At 41.4% G+C, this 26,956-nt stretch overlaps 1 protein-coding gene across 1 annotated transcript; it reads left to right on the forward strand.

Moving 5' to 3' along the window:
• Positions 1-22,023: 22,023 nt before the first annotated feature.
• On the forward strand, positions 22,024-22,968 carry LOC115791171 (olfactory receptor 11A1-like). The gene has a single exon (XM_030745299.1). The coding sequence runs from the start codon at positions 22,024-22,026 to the stop codon at positions 22,966-22,968; it is 945 nt and encodes a 314-aa protein (XP_030601159.1).
• Positions 22,969-26,956: the final 3,988 nt, after the last annotated feature.

The raw sequence follows: 26,956 nt of genomic DNA on the forward strand, positions 1-26,956 counted from the left end.
AACAATCCTGGATTTTTTTGGCAAATTTTTTTGGGAACAATGGCATCCAAATAAGGACGTGCATGTGTTAAAAAATCCAGTTGAAACATTATGTAGCAATATTGTAGAAATAAACATATACATACATAAACACCCACACATATACATGAATCCACATAAACATGCACAAGTGTTCATACATATAGACATATACAAATATAAATAATACCACTGCTAGAGCAGATTTGTAGATGAAAGACATGAAAAATACAGATCCTGTAAATCCAAAAAAGTACAGGTAATTATATAATATTATAAGAATGTTAAAATATTAACATACAAAGTACAAACTAAAGCAAACCAGTGCTTAACATCACAGAATGAATGGACCATGGGAATGAACAAGATGGTCTAGGAATGGCAAGCGCAAAAAACTTTTTATTTCTACAATATTGCTGATTGTGTGTCTTTATCTCTATCAAGAAGCAATATAGACCACAGTGGAAAAGCAAACAAAGGGCTGAAGGAGCATTCTGTTTCCTTGGAAAGTCTTCAATCATTTATTAGACCCAAAAGTTAGACTTTCTACCTTTGTGCCAGGGGTATTTAATCAGTTAGAGAAAATTTCCTTACACAAAGGTCCAGAATATCATGAAGTTCCTCATGCATCATATTCCAGTGCTATATATTTTGAAGTAGCCTAAGTATCAATGTCTATATACAGTCAACAACTGGCTCTCAAATAAAATAAAGTACAATTCTACAGTGTTTCAGCAATATTTGGTTTTAAATTTCATGACCTGGAGAGTACGGTGATACTAGAATATTAATCAAGGCAGAAGCTTTCTGTCAATTGGCTATGCCTAGAAATTCTGTCTATAAAAATTAACAATGGGCCAGACACTCCATTCTCCTGCAGCATCCTCTGCAGGATACCCAGAGGGACGTGGTTGAATACCTTCTCCAAGTCCACAAAAAACATGTAGACTGGACGGGCAACTGCCATACACACTGGAATATCCTTAAGATGATGAAGAGGTGGTTCAACTTTCCATGACCAGAATGAAAACCATATCTTTCCTTCTGAATCTGAGGTTCAACTAATGGACAAACTCTCCTTTCCAGCACTGTGGCATAGACCTGCCTGAGGAGGCTGAGGAGAGAGATCCTCTGATAGTTGGAGCACACCCTCCGGTCCCCTTTTTGAAGATGGGAACCACCACCCCAGTCTGCCAATCCAGAGGCACTCTCCAAGATCTCCACATGGTGTTGCACAGCACCACATTTGGAGAAAACCAAACACAACATATCAACACAAAAATTTCATACCAGCTGTCAGCACAGTGGTGGAGGGCTGATGATTTGGGCATCTTGCAGTCATTAAGTCAACCAGGAACTCCTCTGTATACTAAAGTATTCTAGAGTCAAATGTGAGGCCATCTGTCCCACAGCCAGAACTTGGACCAAACTGGGTCATCAACAGGATAACATCTCAAACACACCAGAACTCTTCAACAGAATGTCTGAAAAAGAAAATAATCAAAGTGCTGCAATTGCTCAGTCAATTCCAGACCTCAGCCTGACTGAAATGCTGTGGTAGGACTCTTAGAAAGCTATTCATAAATGAATGCTGGAAATATCAATGAACTGAAGTCATTTTGTAAAGAAGAGTGGTCCAAATTGCCCCACACTGATGTGAGAGACTGATAAATTCACAAAGAAAACCATTCCTTCAACGTATTGCTGCTAAAAGAGGTTCTACAAACTTCTGAATCATGGGCTGGTACTTTTTTCCATCACAAAGGTTTGTGGGAACTTTGTGTTTGTTTACTTATTGGAAGAAACAAAAAAATCTTTCCTGTGGTCACCACATAAGAGCATAAAAACCCAAAGCAGAGTCCCAAAGCTGCTCTGCAGAGCTTTCTCCCATGATTCCCTGTACTGTACTTCATGCTAATTGGCCTGTAGTGGGTTCAAGCCTCCAGAGTGTCCGAGTTTCTGCAGGCCTCTGGGGTCGGGTCTTGTGTTGTGTCACAGTTGCTGTTGATGTGGATGAAACAGTGAGGAGTTTCTCTGGGACTCATTAATGTGCAGGCACACAGAAAACATGAGAGTCCCCACTGCCCCCTCACACTGACCCTGACATCACACTGAATTTTAAAATGTATTATATCATTACATGACTCTAAATCAAAGAATTAAGCACCTTTGAAGTTTATAATTTTGGACTTTTTTGTATTTTTATATTGAACTTTTTAGTGTGGGACTCTTCATTTTGTGTGTATACTATACTGTGTTTTATTAATCAATGAAACTATAGCTGGTTGAACAACTGATGGCGATGACAATATTGTTAAACAGATTTTTAATTTCAAGAGTCATCTTTTCCTGGTTAAATAACTATTAAATAAAACTAAATAAAGGTAATGTGTTCAATTCAATTAAATTTTATTTATATAGTGCTGAATCACAACAACAATCATCTGAAGGTGCTTTATGATGTAAGTTAAAGACCCTACAACAATAGAGCGAAAAATCCAACAATCAGATAACCCGGTATGACCAAGCACTTGGTAACAGTGGGAAGGAAAAACTCTCTTGAAACAGGAACAGATCTCCGGCAGAACCAGATTTAGGGAGGGACAGTTATCTGTTGCAACCATTTGGGGCTCAGGGGAGGGAGACATGACAAAAGAAATGCTTTCAGTCCGCAGCGAGAGTTGACCATTGGTGCTGATCAATGTGGCAGAAACTAAAAGACTTCTTCAGATAGTCCTTATAACCTTTTTATTTGGGCCTCTCTTATTCCAGAGGATAATGCTCAGTAATGAAGTCACTCCAGTGGATGTTTAAGATTGAGTGGAGGCAACACTGATGGAGGTGCTCATCAGTAAATGACCACTGATTCAGCACCATACAGGACTGTGGACGGCTCAGTACACGCTTATCTTTAGCCGCTTGATGGGATTCCTGTGCCGGTGCCAGTATTTGAACCGTTCAGCATTTTTTCCACCACAAACGCACTTGGTGCTCGGCCAAAAAACGAGTTCAACACGAGTTCAGCAAACTAGCTGGACTGGAATCAAGAACGCGTGATGAAAGCAGCAGAAGGGCGTGACTTTGCCGTCTCAACATCAAGTTTTCTACCATATTACATGTGTATTACATGAGAAAAGCGAAGCGATTTTCACGGCTGTGAATTAGGTTGGGCTCTAAGGCTGAACTTGCTGCTTTGTATCAGTTCATGTCACAGATAAAAGGACACAAAGTGCGTACTTGTTGTCTTGCTCGTATTTTCTGTCTGTACACACACAGATACTGCAGTAGTTTGGTTTGGACCGTAAAATGTGTTCGCAGCACAAGAAACGGGAGCTTGTTCTCCCACATTTGCTCTCTTCGGTTTCCGTGTCCAGACGAGGACCTGCCCACACTCATATGTAAAGGAGCAATTCGCAAGCGCGTTGGAAACACAGGCCTGTTCCTAAGCTTTTCGCCAGTTCTTTTGGGAACAGCACGGGCACCAGGCACTGGCACCGGAACCCCGGCGGTGGAAAAGGGGTATTTGTGCCATTCCTCAGATGTTTGTTGTTCCATACTTGTTTGTAGAGTCTCCCAAATGAGTAGTTTGAACTTGCCAGTCTGTTGTCAATTCCTTTGTCGATCTTGGCATCTGACAAGATGGTGCACCTAACTGAACTGATGAACTGATTTCAGCTCTGACTGACCAATGGTAACGTCAAGAGGTTGATATTCCTTGTGGGGTGCAGTCTAATGCAGAAATACTGTCTTTGTCAGGCTAAATACAAGACTCTGCAAAGAAGGATGTTGTACGTTGGAGGACTGCCTCAGTCTGGCTTGATTCAGAGAGGTGTTAAAAATATCTGTTAGAACATAAATCAGCTGATTCGCGTGTTCCCTGAACATCCACCCAGGTCTGTTATCGGGGCCTGGGACCTTCATGTTTTGACCCTCCTCAGAATCGGGTGCACATCAGCCGTAAAATTCCCTTAAAAGAATGTAAAGAGTTTGGATCAGGTTAATGTTTAATATGCTGTTTCCAGGTCCTAACCTTTGGGTTCCACCCCTTTCTACTACCGGCTCCTGGTGATTCTGCTTTTCATGCTGAGGTCTTAGTCCTTCAGCCAATAGATGGAGGGCCTATATAGGTTGATTGCTACATTTCAGGGCCTTTGGTCATTTTGGGTGGTTAGAACACCATGTACTGTTGGCTTGCCTGATATTTATTTATTTTTTTTACGTTTCTGGTTAGCTTGTTTTTTTGTTTTTTTTTTTATTGTTAACCTTGTCCTTTGTCTTCTGTTGTATTGCCCAGAGGAAGCTTGCAGAGGAGCACTGCCATTTTCTTTTGGTAGTCACCCTTTTCTCCTGTTTCCTTGATTTTCAGGGAGCTGTAGGTCTTTTTGTTTACCTAGTTAATTAGTTGATAGGGTTTTATTTTAAGTTTGGGTTGTTTTGTTTGTTGTTCCCTCTGTTAACATGTTGGCAATAAAACATTTCAAACCAAGCCCAAACCTCCTCATGCTCCTCCATCCAGTGTGATGCTACTCCCTCATCCCTTCACTGGAGACAGACACCCTCTTTATTTTCAAGATAAATCTTAAAACTTTCTTTTTTGATCAATCTTATAGTTAGGGCTGGATCAGGTGACCTTGAACCCTTGCTTAGTTATGCTGCTATAGGCCTAGACTGCTGGGGAGTTCCCATGATGCACTGAGTGTATTATGACCCTGGGGGATTGGCCCAGTATTTTTAGGTCACTGTTCTTTGCATTGGTTAAGTAACCTTTCTTATTGAAAAGTTTTTGTTCTATTTTGAATCAACAGTTAAAGGTTAGCCTTCACATGATTTTTTTTTTTAGTTTTGTTGGTATTTTCTTATTATTTCTGAAGTCTGTGCTAGCCTGAAAAATCAGAGACTGAATATTGCATTTTTCAGCCAGCTCCCTCAGAGACTGCTTCATGTCATGCTACTAAGGACATTTCATGTTGCATTTTGAAGCTGGCCACTCAGGACATTCCACATTGTGCTTTTGTGCTGGCTAATTATAAGTCAAGTTATATTTCTGTGCTGGTGAATAACGATGCTGCCTATTATCTTTCTGAGACAACTGTGAATAATGTGGAATCTAGTGCTTCTCATTTTGATATTAAGACAGTGTCTCATGAACTTAACGACAAGGCTGAATCTTTTGTTTCTAAACCAGTAAACCCAAATTTTTCATGTTTTGCATTTGATCCAGTGAATAATAAGGTCATGATGTGTTCTGTGTTTGAGCCAAATTGCTCTAAAGACATTTCTCTGAAACCACCCCAAGATCCTGTTTCTGCTGCACAGCGGGCTAAGTTCAAGACTATATGCATCTTTCTCAGGAAGTGGTGCCACTACTGAAATTGAGTGTGCTCATGTGCTGTTTTCTCCACAGACGGTTGGTTTCCCCAAGCCAGCTTCATTGAAATCGAAGGTGTGCTGTGAATCCATGTTTACCCCCTCTAAACCTGCTGTTTTCTGAGGCCACTCTTGAGTCAACCCCTGCCCTTGTACCTGTTCATCAATTGAGTGTGAGCTCAGCTCAGGGCTAGCATTCAGTGAAGTTGGCTGTGGTCCCTGCCCAGTCCCAGTTTGGGCCTCTGGTGCACCTTCTGCAATTAGCATCTTTGGAGTCTTAAGCTCCAGCACCTCCACTTCCGCCTCCTCATCAGTCCCACAGCCAACTATGCCTGCATCTGAATCTTCAGCTGCACAGCTATGCCTCCTTTCTCCTCAGAGCCATTAGAGTCATCACCAGAGCCTTCACAATCACCTTGGTCAGGCACAGCAGCGCCATCTAATACAGTGACTCCACAGTTTTCAGTCTGCTGTTGCAGTGCTGTCATCATAGCCGTTTGCTGCAGCACCTCCTCATCAGTCATCAGTGACTTCAGCTCCCCTGCTAGAGTCATCATCAGAGTCTTCAGCATCGCCTGCTGCAGCATTTTTGTCTGCGCCATTTAGCTGGAGCTGCAGCAGTCCCTGTCATCAGAGGACACGGCTGCACACCCTGCACTGCAGCCCCAGTCCTCATCCAAGTCATCTGAGTTGTCTGAGCCACAGTCTTCATTTTTGCCTGAGCTCACAGCACCAGACTCCTTGTCTTCATCCTTACCTGCAGCACCAGAGTCCAAGTCCTCTTTTTTGAATCCTTTTTCTATTTGTCTTGAGGACTTACATTACCTGCAGTATCAAGTTTTTAGAGAATAGTTGCATTGTTTCTGTCAAGCACTCTGCTTCTTTTAGCAATTCCTTTTATGGCAATTTTCATATATGATAGAGAATGCTTTTGGTTTAGCCCAGTGTAACACAAACTCTGTCTAGGCAACGTCAGGCAATGTCCACCCACCAAGCAGTCAGGGCCTTTAGAGCCAAGAGCAGCTCATGGATGGAAGCCATGAAATGAAGCATCTGTGAGATGATGATCAGATCATGGTAGGGAGCTGTGTGACCTGTATGCAATGAAGGTAGAGAGACATATGCCCAGGGGCTCTGTGAACAAACCTGTTTTAATATGACTAAAAACACTTAATCCCATTCAAAACTTGGTCAAACCAGTGCAATATGGACTTGACATCCAGGAACAAACTTTCTAGTCAAGAACTTGTCAAACACCGAGAAAATCTCTGAAGGCGTCCACAGCTCAGGTACGCATGAGCAGCGGGGATTTACACATTCTCCTCCAGGAAATAAGAAATGGCATTGAGGCACGGTCTAACATGATTGATTCAAAGACAGCAGAACTTAATTAATCCATTTCTGAACTTAAAACCATGCTGGATGGATTAAACTCCCGTATCACTGAAGCCGAGGAATGCGTTAGCATGATGGAGGATCAACTGGGGGAACTCGGCCCCAGTGTTTCCAAAGTGAGAAAGGAGAACAAATTCTAATGGAAAAAAATTGACCAGCTGGAGAACTATACCTGACGTACTAATATTCGTCTTATTAATCTATGAGAGGGCTGTGAGGGAAACGATTCTGTTAACTTCTTTGTTTTATTTTTTATTACAATAGAAGTCTTTCTGAAAGTGCTGTAACTAAGTTTGAGGATCTAATTCCTTCATTATTATGCTCTTCAGTGTCAACACAAGCAGAGCAGCTACCTAAACTCTGCTCCCAGTGAGGTAGATTGACTCATCGATAATTTTACATCCTCACTGTGATACTGTGGCTCCTCTTAAAAGGAAAGCTTCAAATCAGAAGTGCCAGACTCTGTGGTATAATTCACAAACACGCAGCTTAAGTCACTAGACTCAAACATTTCAAAATTTTTATGGAAAAACAAACCCTCAAAAACCTCAAGAATAAGTTTGAAGACATTATAAAAGCTAAAATTCAGTGGTGGTCTAGAACTTCCAAACTTTTATCACTATTTCTTAGCCAATAGATTGCAATATGTTTCAAAGTGGATCAAATCAAGCTCTTTAGACTGCCCATGGCTGGATCTAGAACAAACACTCTGTGGAAAAATGAAAATCTCTGACTTACCTTTCATTAGCTCCAGTAATAAACATCATAACTGCTTAAGTCTTAACATAAACACCTGTCTGACAGCCTGGTGGGAATTTTGCCACAGATTGTGAATTCTGTACCCACACTCATGTTTCAACAGTGTCAGTGCTGGTAATGGTTTTAATTTAGAGGTCCCTTATACAGGCAAGGTTTAATTTAAATTATCTAAAATTAGAAATCCCTGTATTGGTAACAGAATTTCTAAACCTTTATACCCCTAAATTGTTATCAAAAATATCTAAGTTATTATTAAAAATTAATGATTCAATTTCCCTCCCAACTGCAAAATGGGAGCGAGATCTTTCCATCAACCCAGATGAAAACCTCTGGACACAGATATGTTTAAACACCTTCAAAATGAAGAAAAGTACAAATTTACAACTTATACAATACAAAACTGTCCATAGAATACACTATACAGGACACAGGATGCTCCAGATACAAATATATGCACCCACTCTTCAGGCAATCATGCTGAGAACTATATGCATGCTATGTGGCCTTGTACACCTGTTCAGAGGTTCTGGCAGAGGATGTGAAGACTTAAGACTCTGCTCACTATGTTGCGTGGTGTCCCACTCCGCCTTTTTAATTACATGATACAGCTCACAACATGTCATAGTACACATAGGGCCTTGGGGGCAGGTGTGTCACACAGTGGTTAGTGGGTGGAGCTGCTGAGGTGGCCCCACTTCTGTGTTCACTGCTGCCTGCTGCCTTCTTAGACATTGAGGGCCTTGGGGGGTGGTGTGGATGGGCGCTGTTGCTCAGTGCTCATATTACATCTGTTCCTCCAATTTTAATAGCACTGTAGCTTTCACACAGCCATATATATTCTTCCTACTACATACACTCACATACACCCAAAACATCACTCCAAACACATTGAGTAGAAGGAGGGGGTGGGCGGGTCTTTCCACACCCCAGTTTCATGCACCCTGTCCCCTGCCTGTGGTAGGGTCACAGGGTTCACGACCGGATGGCTCTCTAGACTCTTGCCCTTTGGCCGTGGGGGCTCTGTCTGGGGTCTCCCTCCTTCCTCCTCTGGAGTGTGTGTGCGGATGTGTGGCCTCAGGTCTTCTGAGCTCCTAGTGGGTCATGGATAGACCGGGTCGCTGGGGTCCTTCCCTGTTTGCCTCTGGATCACAGGGGGCATGGTTGCAGTTTCTTGCCCTCATTAGTGAGTACATTCCATGACAGAGGCACATACAGACATTATTGCAAGCCACAGCAAGATTGTGTGTATGTGTGTATATGTATATGCATGTGTACAGATATGTGAATGTATGTATGTATGTATGTATATCGTTCTTCGACTATTTTTTTTCTCTCCTTCGATTTTTTGTTTTTGTTTTCGGTTTCTCTCTTTTTTTTAACCCTTTCCTTTCTACCTGTCAGGCCTGGCATAATTAAATAAAATAAAAATTACAATACAAACATTAACAAGAGTAGCCTACAGAAAACTTATAGAGTTGTTCTTGTAAAAGCAAATATGTTTGGTACACCAGTGCATTTGTATCATTATTCCGATTGCAAAAACTGCCAGATGTGACGGGCTTAAAAAAACAAAACAAAACAAAAAACCAAGACAGCCCTACAACATCCAGAGCCTTCAAGAACTCAGGTGACTCTCGTTCACCCCAGGGGCCCTGCCACCAAATTTTTTTTTTTTTTTTTTTGCATTTTTGGCCACAGCAGCTTTTATTAACAGTGGAGAGTGACAGGAAATGGGGGAAAGATCCGATCAGTAGGTGACCTGCTCTACCTACTGAGCTACAGCCACCCCCCCAAAAAAAAAAATTAGCTGTGCTGTATTTCAGCATATGAAACATCATTTTAATATGTTTTTTAAATATAAGAGTGGAATCTAATGTAACTCTTAAACAGTTCAGATGTTTGGGTGTAGATTTTGCATGCCATCCTTGCATAGGGGCCATGCTAATCTTCTCTCTGTGTGGTGGTTAGCATTGTTGCCTCACAGCTAGAAGGTCTGGGTTCAAATCTACCTTGGCCTGGTCCTTTCTGTGTGGAGTATCGTTGTTCTTCCCGTGTCTGTGTGGGTTTTCTCTACGTACTCTGGTTTGCTCCCGCAGTCCAAAAACATGCAGTTACCAGAGTTAGGTTAATTGGTGATTCTAAATTGCCCATAGGTGTGACTGTGAGTGTGAATGGTTGTCTGTCTCTCTGTGTTAGCCCTGGAACAGGCTGGTGACCTGTACAGGGTGTACCCTGCCTCTCGCCTGACAGTATGACAGCTACAATAGGCTTAATCCCTCCTGTGACCCTGAACAGGATAAGAGGACGGATGGGAGTAGATTTTTGGGAGCGCGCTGTGCAGATTCAGAGAGAACATGGTTAATGTTTTCTCATTATTTAAAGTAAAGTTGTCTCCAAGCAAAACATGACTTAGTAGTTGTTGGTGTAGAAACCCTTGTTGGCAAACAGAGCAGTAGGACATTTCTTGTGGTTGGTCACCAGTTTGCACACATCTCAGGAGGAATTTTGGCCACTCCTTTTTACACAAATTCTAAATCTTTAGGTTTCATGGCTGCTGCTTGGCAGCTCAAAGCTTCAGCTCCCTCCACAGATGTCAAATGGCTCAATTATGGTATCATCTGACCACAGCATTTTCTCTTAGCCTTCTCTGAATCATTATGCATTTAATTATTATTATAATGACTAATATATATTATATAATAATGAAAAATACTTAAAATACTATTATATTATTATCATTAGTCATTTAATATATGCACAGCTCAGACTATACACAAATTTAAATCTTTATTAAAAACATATTTCTTTTCTCTGGCATTTTGCTGCAGATTTACCTCCTTTTAGAGATAAGATAAGATAGTGTTTATTTGTCACATGCACAGTTATACACAGTACAATGCACAGTGAAATGTATTTTGTACCTGCAACCATATATACACACACATATAAATAAGAAGAAGAATAAAAATAAAAATAAGTAATTCACACTATACACTATACTCTATATACTACACACTATACACACTTTTACATGGAATTATAGATTATAAATTATAATATTTACATTGTGCAATGATAGTCCAGTTAGGGCTCAGAGTTGAGCAGACGGATGGCTTGTGGGTAAAAACTCTTCTTCAACCTTTCAGTCTTAGTCCTCAGGCAGCGGTAACGCCGGCCTGATGGGAGCAGGGAGAAGAGAGAGTGTCCGGGGTGGCTGGGCTGTTTTAGGATCTTCATGGCCCTCAGCCTGCACTGCTTGTTGTAAATGTCCTGCAGGTTGGGGAGGGTGGTTCTGATGGTCCGTTCAGCTGAACGAACCACCCTTTTTAGAGCCATGAAGTCCTGCTTGGTGCAGTTTCCCATCCAGGTGGTGATGCTCCCACGCATGATGCTCTCGATGGTGCAGGTGTAAAAGTTCCTGAGCACCTTGAGTGGGAGCTTGAAGTCTCTCAGCCGCCTGAGGAGGTAGAGACGCTGTCTGGCCTTCTTCACAGTGATGTTTATGTGATGAGTCCAGGACAGGTCCTGTGAGATGGTCACTCCCAGGTATTTGAAAGTGTCCACTCTTTCCACCTCAGCACCACTGATGACAAGTGGATGGTAGTCCCTCTGCTGCTTCCTGCTGAAGTCCACGATCAGTTCCTTCGTTTTGCTGACGTTGAGCAGGGGGTGGTTCTCCTGGCACCAGTTCTCCAGGCGGGAGACCTCTCTCCTGTAGGCTGTCTCCTCATTGTGAGAGATTAGTCCCACAACAGCAGTGTCGTCAGCAAACTTGATGATGACGTTGGACTCTGACGTGGCCTCGCAGTCATGGGTGTACAGTGAGTACAGCAGAGGGCTGAGCACACAGCCTTGGGGGGATCCGGTGTTGAGGGTGAGGGAGGATGAGGTGAGGTGACCCACTCGTACCACCTGTGGTCTGCTGGTCAGGAAGCTGTGAACCCACCTGCACAGGGATGGGCCCAGGCCCAGGTCCATCAGCTTAGAGACCAGCCTGGAGGGAACTATGGTGTTGAATGCTGAGCTGTAATCTACAAACAGCACTCTCACATAGTTCCCCTTACCAGTGTCTATGTGTGAAAGGGTCTTGTGGAGGAGGAAGGATATGGCGTCATCTGTGGATCTGTCTGGCCGGTATGCAAACTGTAGTGGGTCGAGGGTGGTGGGCAGTGAGGAGGTGATGAATGTCTTGATGAGTCTCTCAAAACACTTCATCACCACTGAGGTGAGCGCTATGGGCCTGAAGTCATTGGGGCTGCTAGGGTGTGGTTTCTTTGGGACAGGGACTATGATGGACTTTTTAAAGCAGGTGGGAATCACACACAGTTTCAGTGAGAGGTTGAATATCAGTGTAAACACAGGTGCCAGCTGGTCAGCGCAGGTCTTAAGGACACGTCCACTAATACCGTCTGGTCCAGCCGCTTTCCTGGTGTTTACACTATTGCACAAGCATTAGTGACATCAGCAACAACCTCCAGCAGGCAGGAATGAAAGCACCACAATCTCTGTTTTTTTAAAATGTCAAATCCAAATGCTTTCAGTCTACAGCAAAAATAATAAAAACATAAATCATGGATTGGCCTCATGGTTCCAATAATTTTGGAGCATAGCGTATTGTGCAAATGCAAGAAAGCAGTCTTACATAATTGTTTGATATGCACACTGAAGGACATACAATCCTAGTCAAAAGTTTGGACATACATTCTCATTCAATGTTTTTCTTTTTTTCCTACATTGTAAATTAATACTGAAGTCATTCAGACTTTCATTCAGGAACACACACACAAGGAACTCACTTTTGGTTTCTTTAACACTTAAAAGTGTTAATCAAATAAAAATATGCTTTATATTTTACATTTTTCAAAGTAGGCACCTTTTGCTTTGATCACAGCTTTGCACACTCTTGGCATTCTCTCAATCAGCTTCACGAGGTCATCACCTGAAATGGTTTTCCAACAGTCTTGAACGAGTTCCCAGAGGTGCTGAGCACTTGTTGGCTACTTTGCCTTCACTCTACGGTCCAACTCATCCCAAACCATCACAATTGGGTTTAGATCAGGCTGGAGGTGTGTTTGGGGTCATTGTCCTGTTGAAAAACAAATGATGTATCAAGAATCAGCTGTGTGGCAGGCAGGAAGGGGACCCCAAGGCAGACGAGGTAGGTGGATAAACAGTCTTTATTTGGCGTAGTGCAGGGTAGAGCCAGAAGCAAAGGCAACAAAACTGAATAATAACCAGACATGAACTCTGAGAACCAAGGAAGGACACGGAAGGGACACAGCAGGGGAGCGGACGACGACGAAGCGACAACAGGCAGCGAAAAAACAGGACTTAAATACACCGGATAACGAGGGGAGTGGGAACAGCTGGGAGACCCAGGAAACAGTAAACATACTGACAAGACTAAGGGAAGCAAAACTGAATATGACAGACAGAGACCAAAAGACTATCAAAATAAAACAGGAAGTCAAACAGGGGAACAAGGATGCAGACCTGACACATGGAAACACAAGGGACTAGAAATAACAAACTGAGGACAAAACATAATCCAAGAATATAACTGAAATAGTACCAAAAGAGCATAAAACACTGGGCCACTGGCCCAGGACATGACATGATGGTCCTACTAAATGCAAACCAAATGGAATGTTGCTGCAGAATGCTATGGTACCCATGCTGTTTAAGTGTGCGTTTGATTTTGAATAAATTGCCAACAGTGTCACCAGCAAAGCACCCCCATACCATCACATACTTCCCGGTGGGAACTACACATGTAGGAACTGTCCGCTCATCTTTTCTGCATCCTACAAAGACATGGTGTTTGGAATCAAAAATCTCAAATTTAAAAATATATATAAAAATATAAAACATTCTGGTTTAACCACTTTTTGTTTGCTAAATAATTCCATATGTATTTCTTTATAGTTTGGGTGATATTAGTATTAATATACAATGCAGACACTTTTTAAATAATGAAAAGTCACTGAATGAGGAGGCGTGTCCAAAATAACTCCAGGATTTCTCACAGTGTCACTGGAGACGAAGGAAATACCATCCAGAGTAACCGTGTTTTTTTTTTAATTTGAATTTAGATGCAGTATATACAAAAATCATCCAGGTCTTTTGCTGCAGTTTAACTAATTGACGTGTGTGTAATCTGGCTTCATGGATACATAAAGAATGGGTATTATCTGAATAGCAATGAAAATATATGCAGTGTTTGCTAATAATTTTGTCTAAGGGGCACATGTATAATGCAAAAAAAAAATATTGGTCTGCTGGGCCATGGGGACCAGCAAAACTGTTGAAAAGGTTGGAACTCAGGGGCTCACCCATGCAGCCAGTGGCACAGTCAAAACAACCAAGAGCTCTGTTTTATTACTGTTTAGCTTAAGAAAACATTCAGGTTTTGATTTTCATGCTGACAACTGACAAGAGATTGAGGGGGGAGCTGAGAGTAGGGTTTGGTACTAAGATAGAGTTGAGTGTCATCAGCGTATAAATGAAAATGGAGACCACGGCGATGGATGATCTGACCAAGGGGGAGCATGTAGATGGTGAAGAGAAAAGGTCCAATTACAGAACCTTGAGGCACGCCATGGTTAATTGGAGCAGAGGTGGAGTGGGAGCCTCCCACTGTGACAAACTGTGTATGGTTGGAGAGGTAGGAGTGAAACCAAGAGAGTGCAGTGCCGTGAGACCAAGATGGCTGGATAGACGGGTAAGAAGGATGGTATGAAAATGGTGTCAAAAGCTGCAGAGAGGTTCAGGAGGATAAAGATGCTGATATGGGAAGAGTCAGCAGCAACAAGAAGATCATTAGTTATTTTAATGAGTGCAGTCTCAGTGTGGTGGTGTGCTCTGAAGCCAGATTGTAAAGGTTCATAGAAGTTATGGTTAGCCATATGTTACTGCAGTTGGGTGGCCACTGCTCTTTCCAAGATTTTACTAAGAAAATGAAGGTTAGAGATAGGCCGATAATTGTTAAGGTCATCAGGGTCAAGGGTCATCTGGCTTCTTGAGAATTGGAGTCACTGAGGCAGTTAGCTAGAGGGTAGCACTCCTGACTCCAGAGAAGAGTTGATGATATTGACTATAAGGGGGCATACAGTATGTGCACATGTCTTCATCAATGCTGTCTTCATGGGGTCGAGAGAGCAGGTGGAGTATTTAGCCAGAGATATCCATGTCATAACCTGGGAGGAATTTACAGAGGAGAAGGAGGAAAAGGTGCAGTCAGATAAATGTGGAGCAGGGCGGATGAGATCCAGCAGTGAATGTACAGGTGCCAGGAGGTGTCGATGAAAAGTGTTAACTTTTTCTTAGAAAAAGTCCAGGAACTTGTGACTGAGGTCATTGGGACTTGAAGGGTGGGGTGGAGTAAACAGCTGATGGTGGAGAACAGCAATCTGCAATGTCTTTGCTGTTGGTGGATGAGAGAGTAATAATGAGTCTTGGCCTGAGAAAGAGCATCTTTATAGGACCTCACCTGGTCTTTATAAGCCTCTAGATGCACTGTGAGACCAGGTATTTTGTAAAGCCTCTCAAGTTGGCAGTAGGTGGCCTTTAGAACACAGAGTTCCATTGTGAACCACAGGGCAGAGCAGGTGTATGAGACAGTCCGGGTTTTGATGGGGGCAAGGGAGTTAAAGCTATGGGGGCAGGGGGGTGGGGGGTGGGGGGGGGGGGTGGCTGTCAGAGGCCAAATAGGTTGCCATCAGGTTGTTCAAGGCCAATGCACTAATAGTCTTGATGTTTATTTTGCAGTTTCCTGGAATTCTTTGACCAGGAAGCTGCTGAGGCCCCCTAGAAATATAGAAATATCTACAGGTCACAAAACACCTTTATTTAGTTTTATTTAACCTTTATTTATCCAGGAAAATTTGATTCTTCAAATTAAAAGCCACTTTAGCAAAAGTGTCATTGTCAAGGCAGGCATCAGTAATTCAATCAGCTGTAGATTCATAGCTTAATAAAACACAGTATAGTATACACGTGAAATGAAGAGTCCTATACCAAAATGTTGAAAGGAAAGATGTCCAAAATTATAAACTTCAAAGCAGCTTCATTCTTTAGAGTCCCATAATGGAAGTCATACATTTTAAAATAAAGTGTGGTATCAGGGTCACGGCAAGGGGGCAATTGGGACTCTTTCATCATCTGTACTGTGTAACTGCATAATAATAAGTCCCAAAAGAGCTCCTTACAGTTTCATCCCCATCAACAGCAACGGTGACACAACATAAGACCCAACCCCAGAGGCCTGTGGACACTTGGACACTCTGGAGACTTGAACCAGCTACAGGCCAATTAGCATGGGGGATGCTCTGCAGAGCAGCTTCGGGAGTCTCTTTTGGGTGTTTTGGGTGTGCCTGTGTGTGACAACAGGAAAGATGTTTTGGTTCCTGCAGCAAGCACACAAACACAAAGTTTCTCACAAACATTTATGATGGGAAATTAATGTGAAATATATTACACTTTTAATTAATCAACTGTTTATTTTTGAGTTCTTCAAATTGAGCAATTTGAATATTGTTTTTAAGCATTTCAGTATTTACTGTGTACTTTACCTTTACTTTTAATATTTGTTGAGCATCTATGTAATTTTAACTGCAACTAATTTTCACACCGACCTGTCTAGCTCATCTCAGTATTCTACTCATAGTTATATGAATATTGCAATCAAGTGAAAAAGAAAGAAACTAAGTCCAAATGGGGCTATTACTGTAGTAAAACTGCATCAATCCTGTTGTTAAGCTCCTGAAGGTGTGGACACAACCGCGGACAGAGGTGAGATTAATGGAATGTACTTACATTTTTAAAACGGTTAGAATGGGGCTCTCATGCTGGCAAGCAACACTTCTCTCCAAGGCTCCTTGATCTCCACTCTCCCGAAACTCTCCCAGCACGCCTCTGCTGCTGCTGGTTTCCTGAACAAAAGAGAGGTGAGTAAACCATCCATACAACGGAAACTTGAACATCATATGGTGTTGCAGAAATACGTCTGGTGAACGTTGTCAGTGAACGTTCACCAGACGTTCAAGGCGACGTTCACTGAACGTTGTCTGAACATTCACTGCTAGCTGGGTAGGTGCACATGAATGCCATCACAGACGGATCTGTCTGTTTCAGCTTCAGCCATTCACACTCCCACATCACCACCATGTTTAAACCGCCCACCCTCAACGCCTCAGTCTTCTGGCAGAAACCATGGTACAGTTCACCATACGACACTTGACACACAGGATTAATCTCACTCTCTGGATAGAATTTTGGGCATCCGTGAAAGACACAACCTGCAAATTCAAAGCAGGAGTTTGTGCCAGCGTGAAAACCGTCCACATAATATGGACCCATATTCTGCTCACCTCCACGAAGAGCATGCTTGATCAGGATATTGTGTCTGTGTGCTAAGTACTGCAACCACTCGATAGACACATTAGAGAATGTTTTATGTTGGTAAATGTAAGCGGTGCCATGGGTGAGAGCGAGCGTGTTTTTTTTGAGGAAGTTTGTTTTGTACACACCCATTGCATACAAAGCAATCGTGACATGTCTGAACGGGTCGAATCCTGCACAACTCAGAGTCTCGCGATATATCTCACAGGCCTTTCGCAGGACTTCCACATCGTTAACGCAGTATTTGCGTATTTCATGTTGGAAGTCGAAGCGGTTTGTGCACGGGCTGGTACCACTCCATGAATTTAGCTTTAGCACATGCCGTCATGGTGTCATAGCCATAAAAGGATGGATCTGGATACGTGCCAACATAAAACTCATTGGCCCTGGTATTAAATTTGTGAGGGAAATATCCCTTTTCCAAATCCTCGAACCCTAGTGCGGCAGGTGTTTTGGCAAGACTCATGGGGAGGAAACTGAATGAATCAATCCAGCGTTGATTATATCCGGCATCATGCATTATTATTACCCTGCTTCCTCTCATTGTGATGGATGGAACAACTCCCTGCTTGACAAAGTATTCTAAAATCAAGTAGCTGTCAAACCCAGATGCATTGTGTGCAATAAACGTGTAACCGCAATATTTTGCATGTCTGTAATGCTTGATGTATGCACTCACACACTTTGTAGCAGAACTTGTTCCCCTAAAAAATCCATAGAGCAGATGAAGTTTGCCTCATGTTTACCATTTTCAAATCTGGTCTCAAAATCATAAAATATGTACTTATCATTGCTTTTTTTTTTTTTTGACAGGCTGAATGAAACACTTGTGTTCAGTGTCTGTCTGAGTTATCAGCTCGCGACAGTGAACATGCCGCGATGGTTTGCATTTGTGGGCTGATTTCTTAAACTTTCTATACATCCTACCACATTTGTCACAGTACTTCACGTTATCACAAGGTTATTATTGTGTTTCGGATCAGGTGTTTTGTGGTACTGGTGACAGATGGAAGACTTACAAATGCGTTTACAGTCATCACACCTGATGTTTGTTTGGATTGTTGCTGTTTGCATGTTGTTGTATGACACACATTGCACGCATGTTTACATGCATGCATGAGCGGTGCTTCGTATGTTTTGTAACAAAGGTTAGAAATAGGAAATAGGAGCAGCCGAAAAAGCCTGTGAGGTTTTCGATCAAGTAATAGTGATTATCATGGAGATTAAGATAAATTGTGTCGGGTTTTGGTTGCGTATGTGTGTGGAAAGTCTGCACGCGTTTACGCCCTGCAGAAACGTGATGGAAGATTACAATTTTGACGTTTAAGACAGATTCAAATTTAGTGACATCTGAGAACGCCACCTGTTGTGTTATGTCTAACCCCACGTCTATGTGCAACCATCTAGCAATATTGTGTTTTTCTGTCTCTGGAGCTTGAAAAAGGCAACTGGACTTCTTTTTGTTTCTTGAAGACGTTTCACCTCTCATCCGAAACTTTTAGATCTCTGCCTTACCACAACATATTTCAAATACAATGATGGATTCTACAGACAGAAGCATGGATGTGCCATGGGCTCCCCAGTGTCTCCCATTGTAGCCAACCTTTACATGGAGGAAGTGGAAAGTAAAGCTCTTGGTTCTTTCAAAGGGATGGCACCTAGCCACTGGTACAGATATGTAGATGACACCTGGGTCAAAATCAAAACCCAAGAAGTAGAAGCCTTCACTCGTCACATTAACTCAGTGGATAAATACATACGTTTTACCAGGGAGGACACCAGAGATAACAAGTTACCATTCCTGGACTGTGCGGTGCTTATCAAGGAAGATGGAAGCCTCAACATTGAAGTTTACCGGAAGCCCACACACACAGACCAGTATCTCCTCTTTGACTCCCACCACCCTCTGGAACACAAACTTGGGGTGATCAGGACCCTACAACACCGTGCGGAAAGTGTTCCCTCTAAGGCAGAAGGGAAGCATAAGGAACACACACACATTGAGAAAACCCTCAAAACATGCGGTTACCCCAACTGGGCCTTCATCAAATCAGCTAAGATGCACAGGAATGAAGGCCAAACACAAACTACAGAGAATGGGAAGGACAAGAGGAACAACATTGTCATCCCATATGTGTCAGGCTTGTCAGAGAAACTCAGAAGAATTTTCTCCAAGCATGACATCTCAGTATACTTCAAACCAAGTCACACCCTAAGACAAAAACTGGTTCATCCCAAGGACAAACCCGCCAAACACAAGATCAGCGATGTAGTGTATGCTGTTCAGTGCAGTGAAGAGTGCTCGGACCTCTACATTGGTGAAACCAAACAGCCTCTTCACAAACGAATGGCACAACATAGAAGAGCCACCTCGACAGGACAAGATTCAGCAGTACATCTGCATCTGAAGGAAAAAGGGCACTCTTTTGAGGATGCCAATGTTCACATTTTGGACAGGGAAAACAGATGGTTTGAAAGAGGAGTGAAAGAAGCCATATATGTCCACTGTGAACAACCATCATTGAACAGAGGAGGTGGATTACGTCACCAACTTTCCCCCGCTTACAGTGCTGTCCTGAGCTCCCTTCCCAGACGTCTCAACCCCCATTCACACCTTTGTTCCAGTGACCTCAATAGGCCACAGGAAACAATGGAGCGGAGTCCTAAATTGGTTTCAACTGAAACCACTGATTAAATATGACCCACGCCCCCTTCACACCTGGGCACATGTGTTCACGCACATGATCAATAGAGGGTCATAACCACCTCCAGGGGACTACGCCCACAGGGGTTTAAATACCTGGGTCTCTCCACCATTTGGTTGAGAACTGAAGAAGCCTTTCGGATGAGAGGTGAAACGTCTTCAAGAAACAAAAAGAAGTCCAGTCGCCTTTTTCAAGCTCCAGAGACTACTATGACCTGGATGACTGAGAATCTACACAGACATTGTGTTTTTCTGATTGCGTTTTGTCTGAGTGTAGTTTGTGTGTGAGACACATGCTGAAACATATTATCGTCATTATTTGGATTGTATAAATGTTTTTTTTAGCCAATATTTCATCATAAAGCATATTCCCCAGTCTTAACCGTTTACCACCACCGCCACACCTGTTCCGTGCTACACTGACAACGAACTCAAGCTCGTCGTCCCCCAATGTATCGTCGTTACTTTGCATAACCTGCGCTATCTCCTCAAGAAAATTATCAGCGTTATATTCGTCGTCTGAATTTAACACAGCTTGTACGTCGCTAGATAAGCTAGGTCCTCTTAAAACAGCGTTCAAAACACTGTCTGGGGGTGTACCGTCCACTGCGCGATCGATAACACTACTTAAACACTCTCTCACTACGGCTGGGGCTTGATCAGGATTATCTAATCTTATGTTTCTGAAATCTACAGGCTGCCTAAATTCACGCCCATTAAAAACAGGTATATCCCTAACCACGCCGCCGCGTTGGAAAATATTATTCACTTCAGAAGGAGTGGAATCCACATGTCGGTCATTAACACTGTCTGTAGTAACATCACTCCCCACATTGGCAACAGCATTGCATGGTCTATAATGAGAGGAAGATGCATCACAAGTTGATCACCATCAACACTAAGTGTGTTTGTATTATGGCTACAATCAACAATAGACACACCGTCACCCATCTGAGCCGGTGGTTGAACCATTCATCTTCGCAAAAATCAATCAGGTCAGGGGCTACTACACCATTTACATCATAGCTATGAGATGAAATGTCTGACACACACAGAGCATTGGATTCGCAAGCAGCACCAACATCAGTAGGTAAAACATCACCGCTAATTCCAAGATCTAGATTTTTTTTCCCCCTAGACTTAAAAATAGGGGTGACTGAGCGTTTAAAATTTTTGCCCCATGTTTTTTGAATGCCATTTCATCACCATTTCATATGAAAACTGCCCAAACAATTTCTACACTTAAGTCTTTGCTCAAGACTCATTTCTATTCTCTGGCTTTTAATTCAAGTTAAATCTTGTAATTACACCTTGTAATTACAATGTACATTATTATTTTGTGTTTTAATTTTTTTTATGTTTTATTTTTGGCTGCCAGTGAAACACTTGGTTCACTCTGGTTGTTTTAATGCACGATATAAATTTGATATTGACATTAACCAGAACCTCTGTTGAGCACCAGCCCCTCACACTCACCTCCATGGATGTCTGCACTGCACTGAGTGAGATCAATACGCACGACTGCTGGCCCAGATGGCATCCCTGTGCAGAGCAGTTTGTGGGATTTTTTAATGACATTTTCAACCTGTCCCTTACCCAGGCAGCTGTGCCAACATGCTTGAAATCCACCTCCATCCACTCCAGTCCAAAATGCCTGAACAACTATTGCCCTGTAGCACTCACACCATTGTTATGAAGTACAATTTTAACAAAAGAAAAAAGTTAAAAAAAAAAAAAAAAAAAAAGTTAATATTCCAGCAGCTGGGATGCCAGAATGATAACATAATAACAGGAAATTTTACAACATGCGGGACATTAAATTAAAATACAGTATTTTAGCTTTAATATTTAATGAAATATTGTCTATTTTTCCAGATTTTTAAAATTTAAATTAAAGTTGTTTTTTTCCCTGACAATAAAGGATAAGCGGAAGAAAATGGATGGATGGAATAATAAAATATGAACATTAACTTGCGTGACATGTCATAATGAGGTCACACTGCTTCTGTGGGTGTCCTCTGTGTATAAAAGTTTTAAAAAAGCAGAAGCGGAGTTTGAGCTCAGCTCAGAGAGGCTCAGTGTGAGTCCGGCAGGTAGCAGGTGAAATCAGACATGCTGAAAGTTTCAGTTTTTGAGTCATAATTTGTAAACGGAATGTTCTATTAATTTGGGGAAATGGGCATATTTAGGAGGTTATGTGTTAAAACGCCATCATTTTCAGTCTGTTTAATAGTATGATGACTTCTGTTTACTTTTTTATAGTCTATGAAATTTTTGCTGTACATTATGCAATACAGACAAGTTTAAAACAGCTGCCTTACTGCTTCCAGTCAAATCAACACAAAAATGTAAAGAATCCTTTCTTGAACAGTAGTTATTGAATGAAAACAAGGCTCATGAAGAATTCTACACAGCTTTCAGATTTCATACTTGCTGGTTACTTTGAGACTGGGCCTTTCAGATACTTATATTTAATTATTGTTATGTCTCTATATGCATTTATAGTAGTCTCTAATGTCTTGCTGATTGTGGTTATCTGTGTGAACAGAAGCTTACATGAACCTATGTACATGTTTCTGTGCAGCCTGTTTGTAAATGAGCTGTATGGTAGTACAGGGCTGTTTCCATCCCTCCTGATTCAGATCCTCTCTGATGTTCACACTGTTTCTGCTCCTCTGTGCTTCCTGCAGGTTTTCTGTGTGTACTCTTATGGAAGTATCGAGTTTTTAAACCTGGCTGTCATGTCTTTTGACAGATATCTTGCCATCTGTTGTCCTCTACAGTACAATGAATTGATGACATTTAACAAAGTTGCCAAACTTATTGCAGCAATATGGTTACCACCAATTCTTGTGAATTTTCTCACATTGCCCTTGATTGTTCCTTTAAAACGGTGTGGAAACATTATAAACAAAGTCTACTGCGACAACCACTCCATTGTGAAGCTGGCCTGCTCTGACACCACAGTCAACAACATCTATGGACTCATTGTTAGTGCCTTCTCAGTCTTTGGCCCTTTAATTGTAATCCTGTACACCTACATGAGGATCCTTAAGGTGTGTTTTTCTGGATCCAAACAGACTCGACAGAAAGCCGTCAGCACCTGCACGCCTCACCTGGCGTCACTGCTCAACTTCTCTTTTGGAGCCTGCTTCGAAATACTACAGAGCAGATTCAACATGAACAATTTACCAAATATGTTGAAGATATTTTTATCATTATATTTTCTAACATGCCCGCCACTCTTCAACCCTTTAATGTATGGACTGAATCTGTCTAAAATCCGTCTAACATGTAAAAATCTTATATCAAATATAACTTATTAGTATGATCTAACACATTGAGATTTTTCTTCATATTATTCGACCATTTCATATAACATATTTAACTCCGTACTAATTTGCTTTTGTGAATACAGAACAACATTCACTAAAGATAAAGCTGTAACTCTGTGAATCATCATCTGTGTGTACCCTGCTGTGTCTGATTTGGTATATAACCTGAAAGTATTTATAAGGCCAACAAAATTTGGAAGCAATTTTTGCAGTGCTAGAGAAACATTTTTAAAATATGCATTTCAAAAAAAAAAAAAAATCACTTCTAATGATCTTAGGAATTACCCAGGGTTCCTTTTAAGCTCTTAACACACACCAGGTCACTGGCATCCCATCTGGGAGTTTGGCTCAATTAACATGTTTGGAATAACCAAATGGAAAATCTCATAATAACTGAAAATGTAATACCATCTAGTTTTTGAAATTTAATAAGTATGCAACTAAAAGTCACACTGATGACCTGGTGGATATTGAGAGGTTTCCCAGATAGCATACGGAAGTGGCCCACTTCAGGCAATAATCTGGCACTGTAGGCATTCTTCCGGCTCCCACAAAATAGATGTGAGCCTGAAGTGGCCCACATATGAAAAAACGCACATGGCCCACCTTTGCCAAAACACATTTGGGCCACTTTTGGCCAAAAGATGGCAAGTATCGACCCGTCAAGCTTTCTTGGCGATTGCTAAGGAAGCAATGAAAGGACAGAAGATTTGTAGGCTTTAACTGCCTCAATTGTGTTCTCCACTATAGATGTGGGAGGTGAATTTTGTCTAAGCTAATGTCTGTCATGAAAAATACATCCCCATGGCAAGCCTGTTTGATACAGATAAATTCTTCTTCCAAGAATTTATGCTGGTTTGAAGGCAAGGGTATAGTAACAACAAATATTAATTTGATTTAGAGATTTCTTTTGTTGCTCACTTTGCTTTTTGTAAATTGATAAAATATAAACAATTTATATTTTTACAGCACACATTCACTGTGGCATTGTTGAGATAAGCTTCTGCGATCTCATAAGATTTATTTCCATCCAGTGTTGAATTCATTTTTCACCAAGATCTTGCATTGATGATGGTAGAGTCTGACCGCTGTGCAAAACCTTCTCCAGCACATCCCAAAGATTTTCATTGGGGTTAAGTTCTGGACTTTGTGGTGGCCAGCCCATGAGTGAAAATGCTCAATGAACCCCTATTTCAACATTTGAGCCCTATGAATCCTGGCATTGGAATATGCCCGTGCCATCAGGGAAGAGAAAATCCATTGATGGAATTACTTGGTCATTCAGTATGTTCAGGTAGTCAGCTGACCACATTTTTGAGCACATAATGTTGATGTTTTGATTTGATGTTGAATCTGTTTGCCCATCAGCCTAGCCTCCCCATTTCCACTCTACAATGAACTCTGGGTGAGCCCGTTATATCATTGGGTGGGCGATTATTAGGTTATAAATTAACCACCATATGTTAAGGACAGTGGGTTGATTTTTTCCCCTGTACCTTTTCTTACTCATCTGTAATTATTTTATATACTGTTTGTGCGTAATATGTTATCATAGAAACATCTAAGTCATTACAGGGAGTGGAGCGGTCCACGTCCTGCCTATTTTCAGGAGTGGTATGTTCCAACAAGAACCGCTACCGTTTTTCACTGATTTTGAAAGGAAACCGCTCTGAGCAATTTTGCAGTAAGTATGGCGATATTGTATTAATCTTAATTGTGTTTATTGAAAAAGAGATGCATTGTCTTGTTCTTATGTTTCCTTGTAAGATACATGTGCGATATATATATGGCCAATTACATTAGATATAAAATAGAATGCCTTTATTGTCATTATACAGGATGTACAATGAGATTGGAGCTTAAGTGAATATCTTAAGTGAATATATTAGGTCTATCAGAATTCTGCAACTACGAGAAAGACCATATGACATTTGACTTCCTTTTTTGTTATTAATTTGGATTATCATAAAAAAATCTAAGAATAAATGGGTGGAATAGGTAAAAACATGCAGCTAAAAAAAAAGGTTCTTCTAAACACCAAGAGATGACTCTCTGAACCTGCTTTCTTCCTCATGAAGGCTCTAAAGCATGACTAAAGCTTAAATTACGGTGCTGTCATTTTCTTTCTACTTGTAATTTTTGTTTTTAGTTCAGAGTGAAGCTAGAAATAGGTTTTAGCTTCACAGAGCATGAAAAAAACAGGACAATAGTGCAGGAGAAAGAGCGGGAAAATGTAGCAAACGCTTAAATAATGAACCCCTGTAAAAAGCATGCTGTAAATTTGACTGCTGTGGTCATTCGAGGTACTAAAAATCAGATCTCTTTTGTGTTTTGAAATTTTAACGATAAAACAATGTTAGAATAAAATATACACATATTCAGGAAAAGTCAGGGTCCCACTTGTATATAGGTTTTTTTTTCAACCAAGTAATTACTGCCTTGGTAGTTCTAGTGTTAATGACACTCAACGAATGTTCGTCTGTCTGTCTGTCTGTCTGTCTGTCTGTCCACACATACATACAGTATGATACAAATAAATAAACCAATAAATAAATGTATATCAGTATAAATGTATAACGCTTGTTTATTTCTTTCTCTTTCAGAGTAACACTCTGCTGCTGAGTTGCGCAAGTACCCCAAACACTAAGTAGGTGCCATGGATAAAGTACATTGGAATACCACACGCAGTAATTTAAGAAAAAGAGCTGTCAAAAGAGTCAACCAGTTCTTCGATTCTTTAAATGACAAGCATGAGCTTGAGGTTGACACTAAAGAAGAGTGCAGTTTTCAGGATGAAGCGATTGCTTCAACCTCGGAGGCAATCACTGATGCACCACCAAACTCTGATATAGACAGTGGAGATGGTGGATTAAGTTTTGATGATGATGACAGAAATGATCATCATGACAAAAGAGATTTAGCAAGTTGTTTGAGAGACTGGAGTACACAATTTGGAATTTCGCTGATTGCTTTGTCTGCCCTCTTGTCTATTCTAAAAGTTCATCATCCGTCATTGCCCAAAGATGCCAGAACTTTGTTAAAAACACAGATTTGCCATGCTGTCAGTTCCTTGGCAGGTGGATCGTTCCACTATTCCACTACAGAATATGTTCACTAAGCTATTTCAGAGACTTCCATTTATTGTTCCAGACAGACACAACTTTAAATTGCAGTTAAATATTGATGGTCTACCAATTTTTAAAAGTTCAGCCGTTCAGTTTTGGCCAATCTTGGGTATTCTGCAAGGGTTCAGTCGGAAACCTGTCCCAATTGCCATTTTCTGTGGGAACTCAAAGCCTCAATCGTTATCAGAATATTTAAGAGATCTGGTTTGTGAACTTAAATCCCTGAGTAATGGATTTGTTATTAATGGTAAAACATTTTTTCTCAATGTGTGCTCAGTAATTTGTGATGCTCCTGCAAGGGCCTTTGTTAAAGGTATTAAATCACACAATGGCTACAGTGGCTGTGACAAATGTGTACAGTCAGGTGTATATGTTAATAAACGCATGACATTCCCAGAGGTAAATGCTAGAGTAAGAACAGATGAATCTTTCTCAAATGCAGAGGATGAGGACCACCACATAAAACCTTCACTGTTTTGTGAAACATCTGTTCCTATGGTCAGTGGCTTTCCACACGACTATATGCATTTAGTTTGCTTAGCAGTGGTACGTCGTCTACTTGATTTATGGATTGGCACTTGTGGGAAGTTAAAATCCTGCATTTCATCCAGTCAGGTCTCACTGATTTCTGCCAAGTTACTTACTCTCAGAACGTACATACCCTCCGAATTTGCCCGAAGACCAAGGGGGCTTGATGAAATATTAAGGTGGAAGGCAACAGAACTTCGGCAATTTCTACTGTACACTGGCCCAGTTGTTTTAAAAGATGTTTTGGCTCCTGAGGTGTATCAAAACTTTATGCTCTTATCTGTTAGTATTTACATTCTGGCGAGTCCAACTTACTGTTTGATGCT

The sequence above is a fragment of the Archocentrus centrarchus genome, chromosome 13, assembly GCF_007364275.1.
Source record: "Archocentrus centrarchus isolate MPI-CPG fArcCen1 chromosome 13, fArcCen1, whole genome shotgun sequence".
In the NCBI taxonomy this organism is placed as follows: Eukaryota; Metazoa; Chordata; class Actinopteri; order Cichliformes; family Cichlidae; genus Archocentrus; species Archocentrus centrarchus.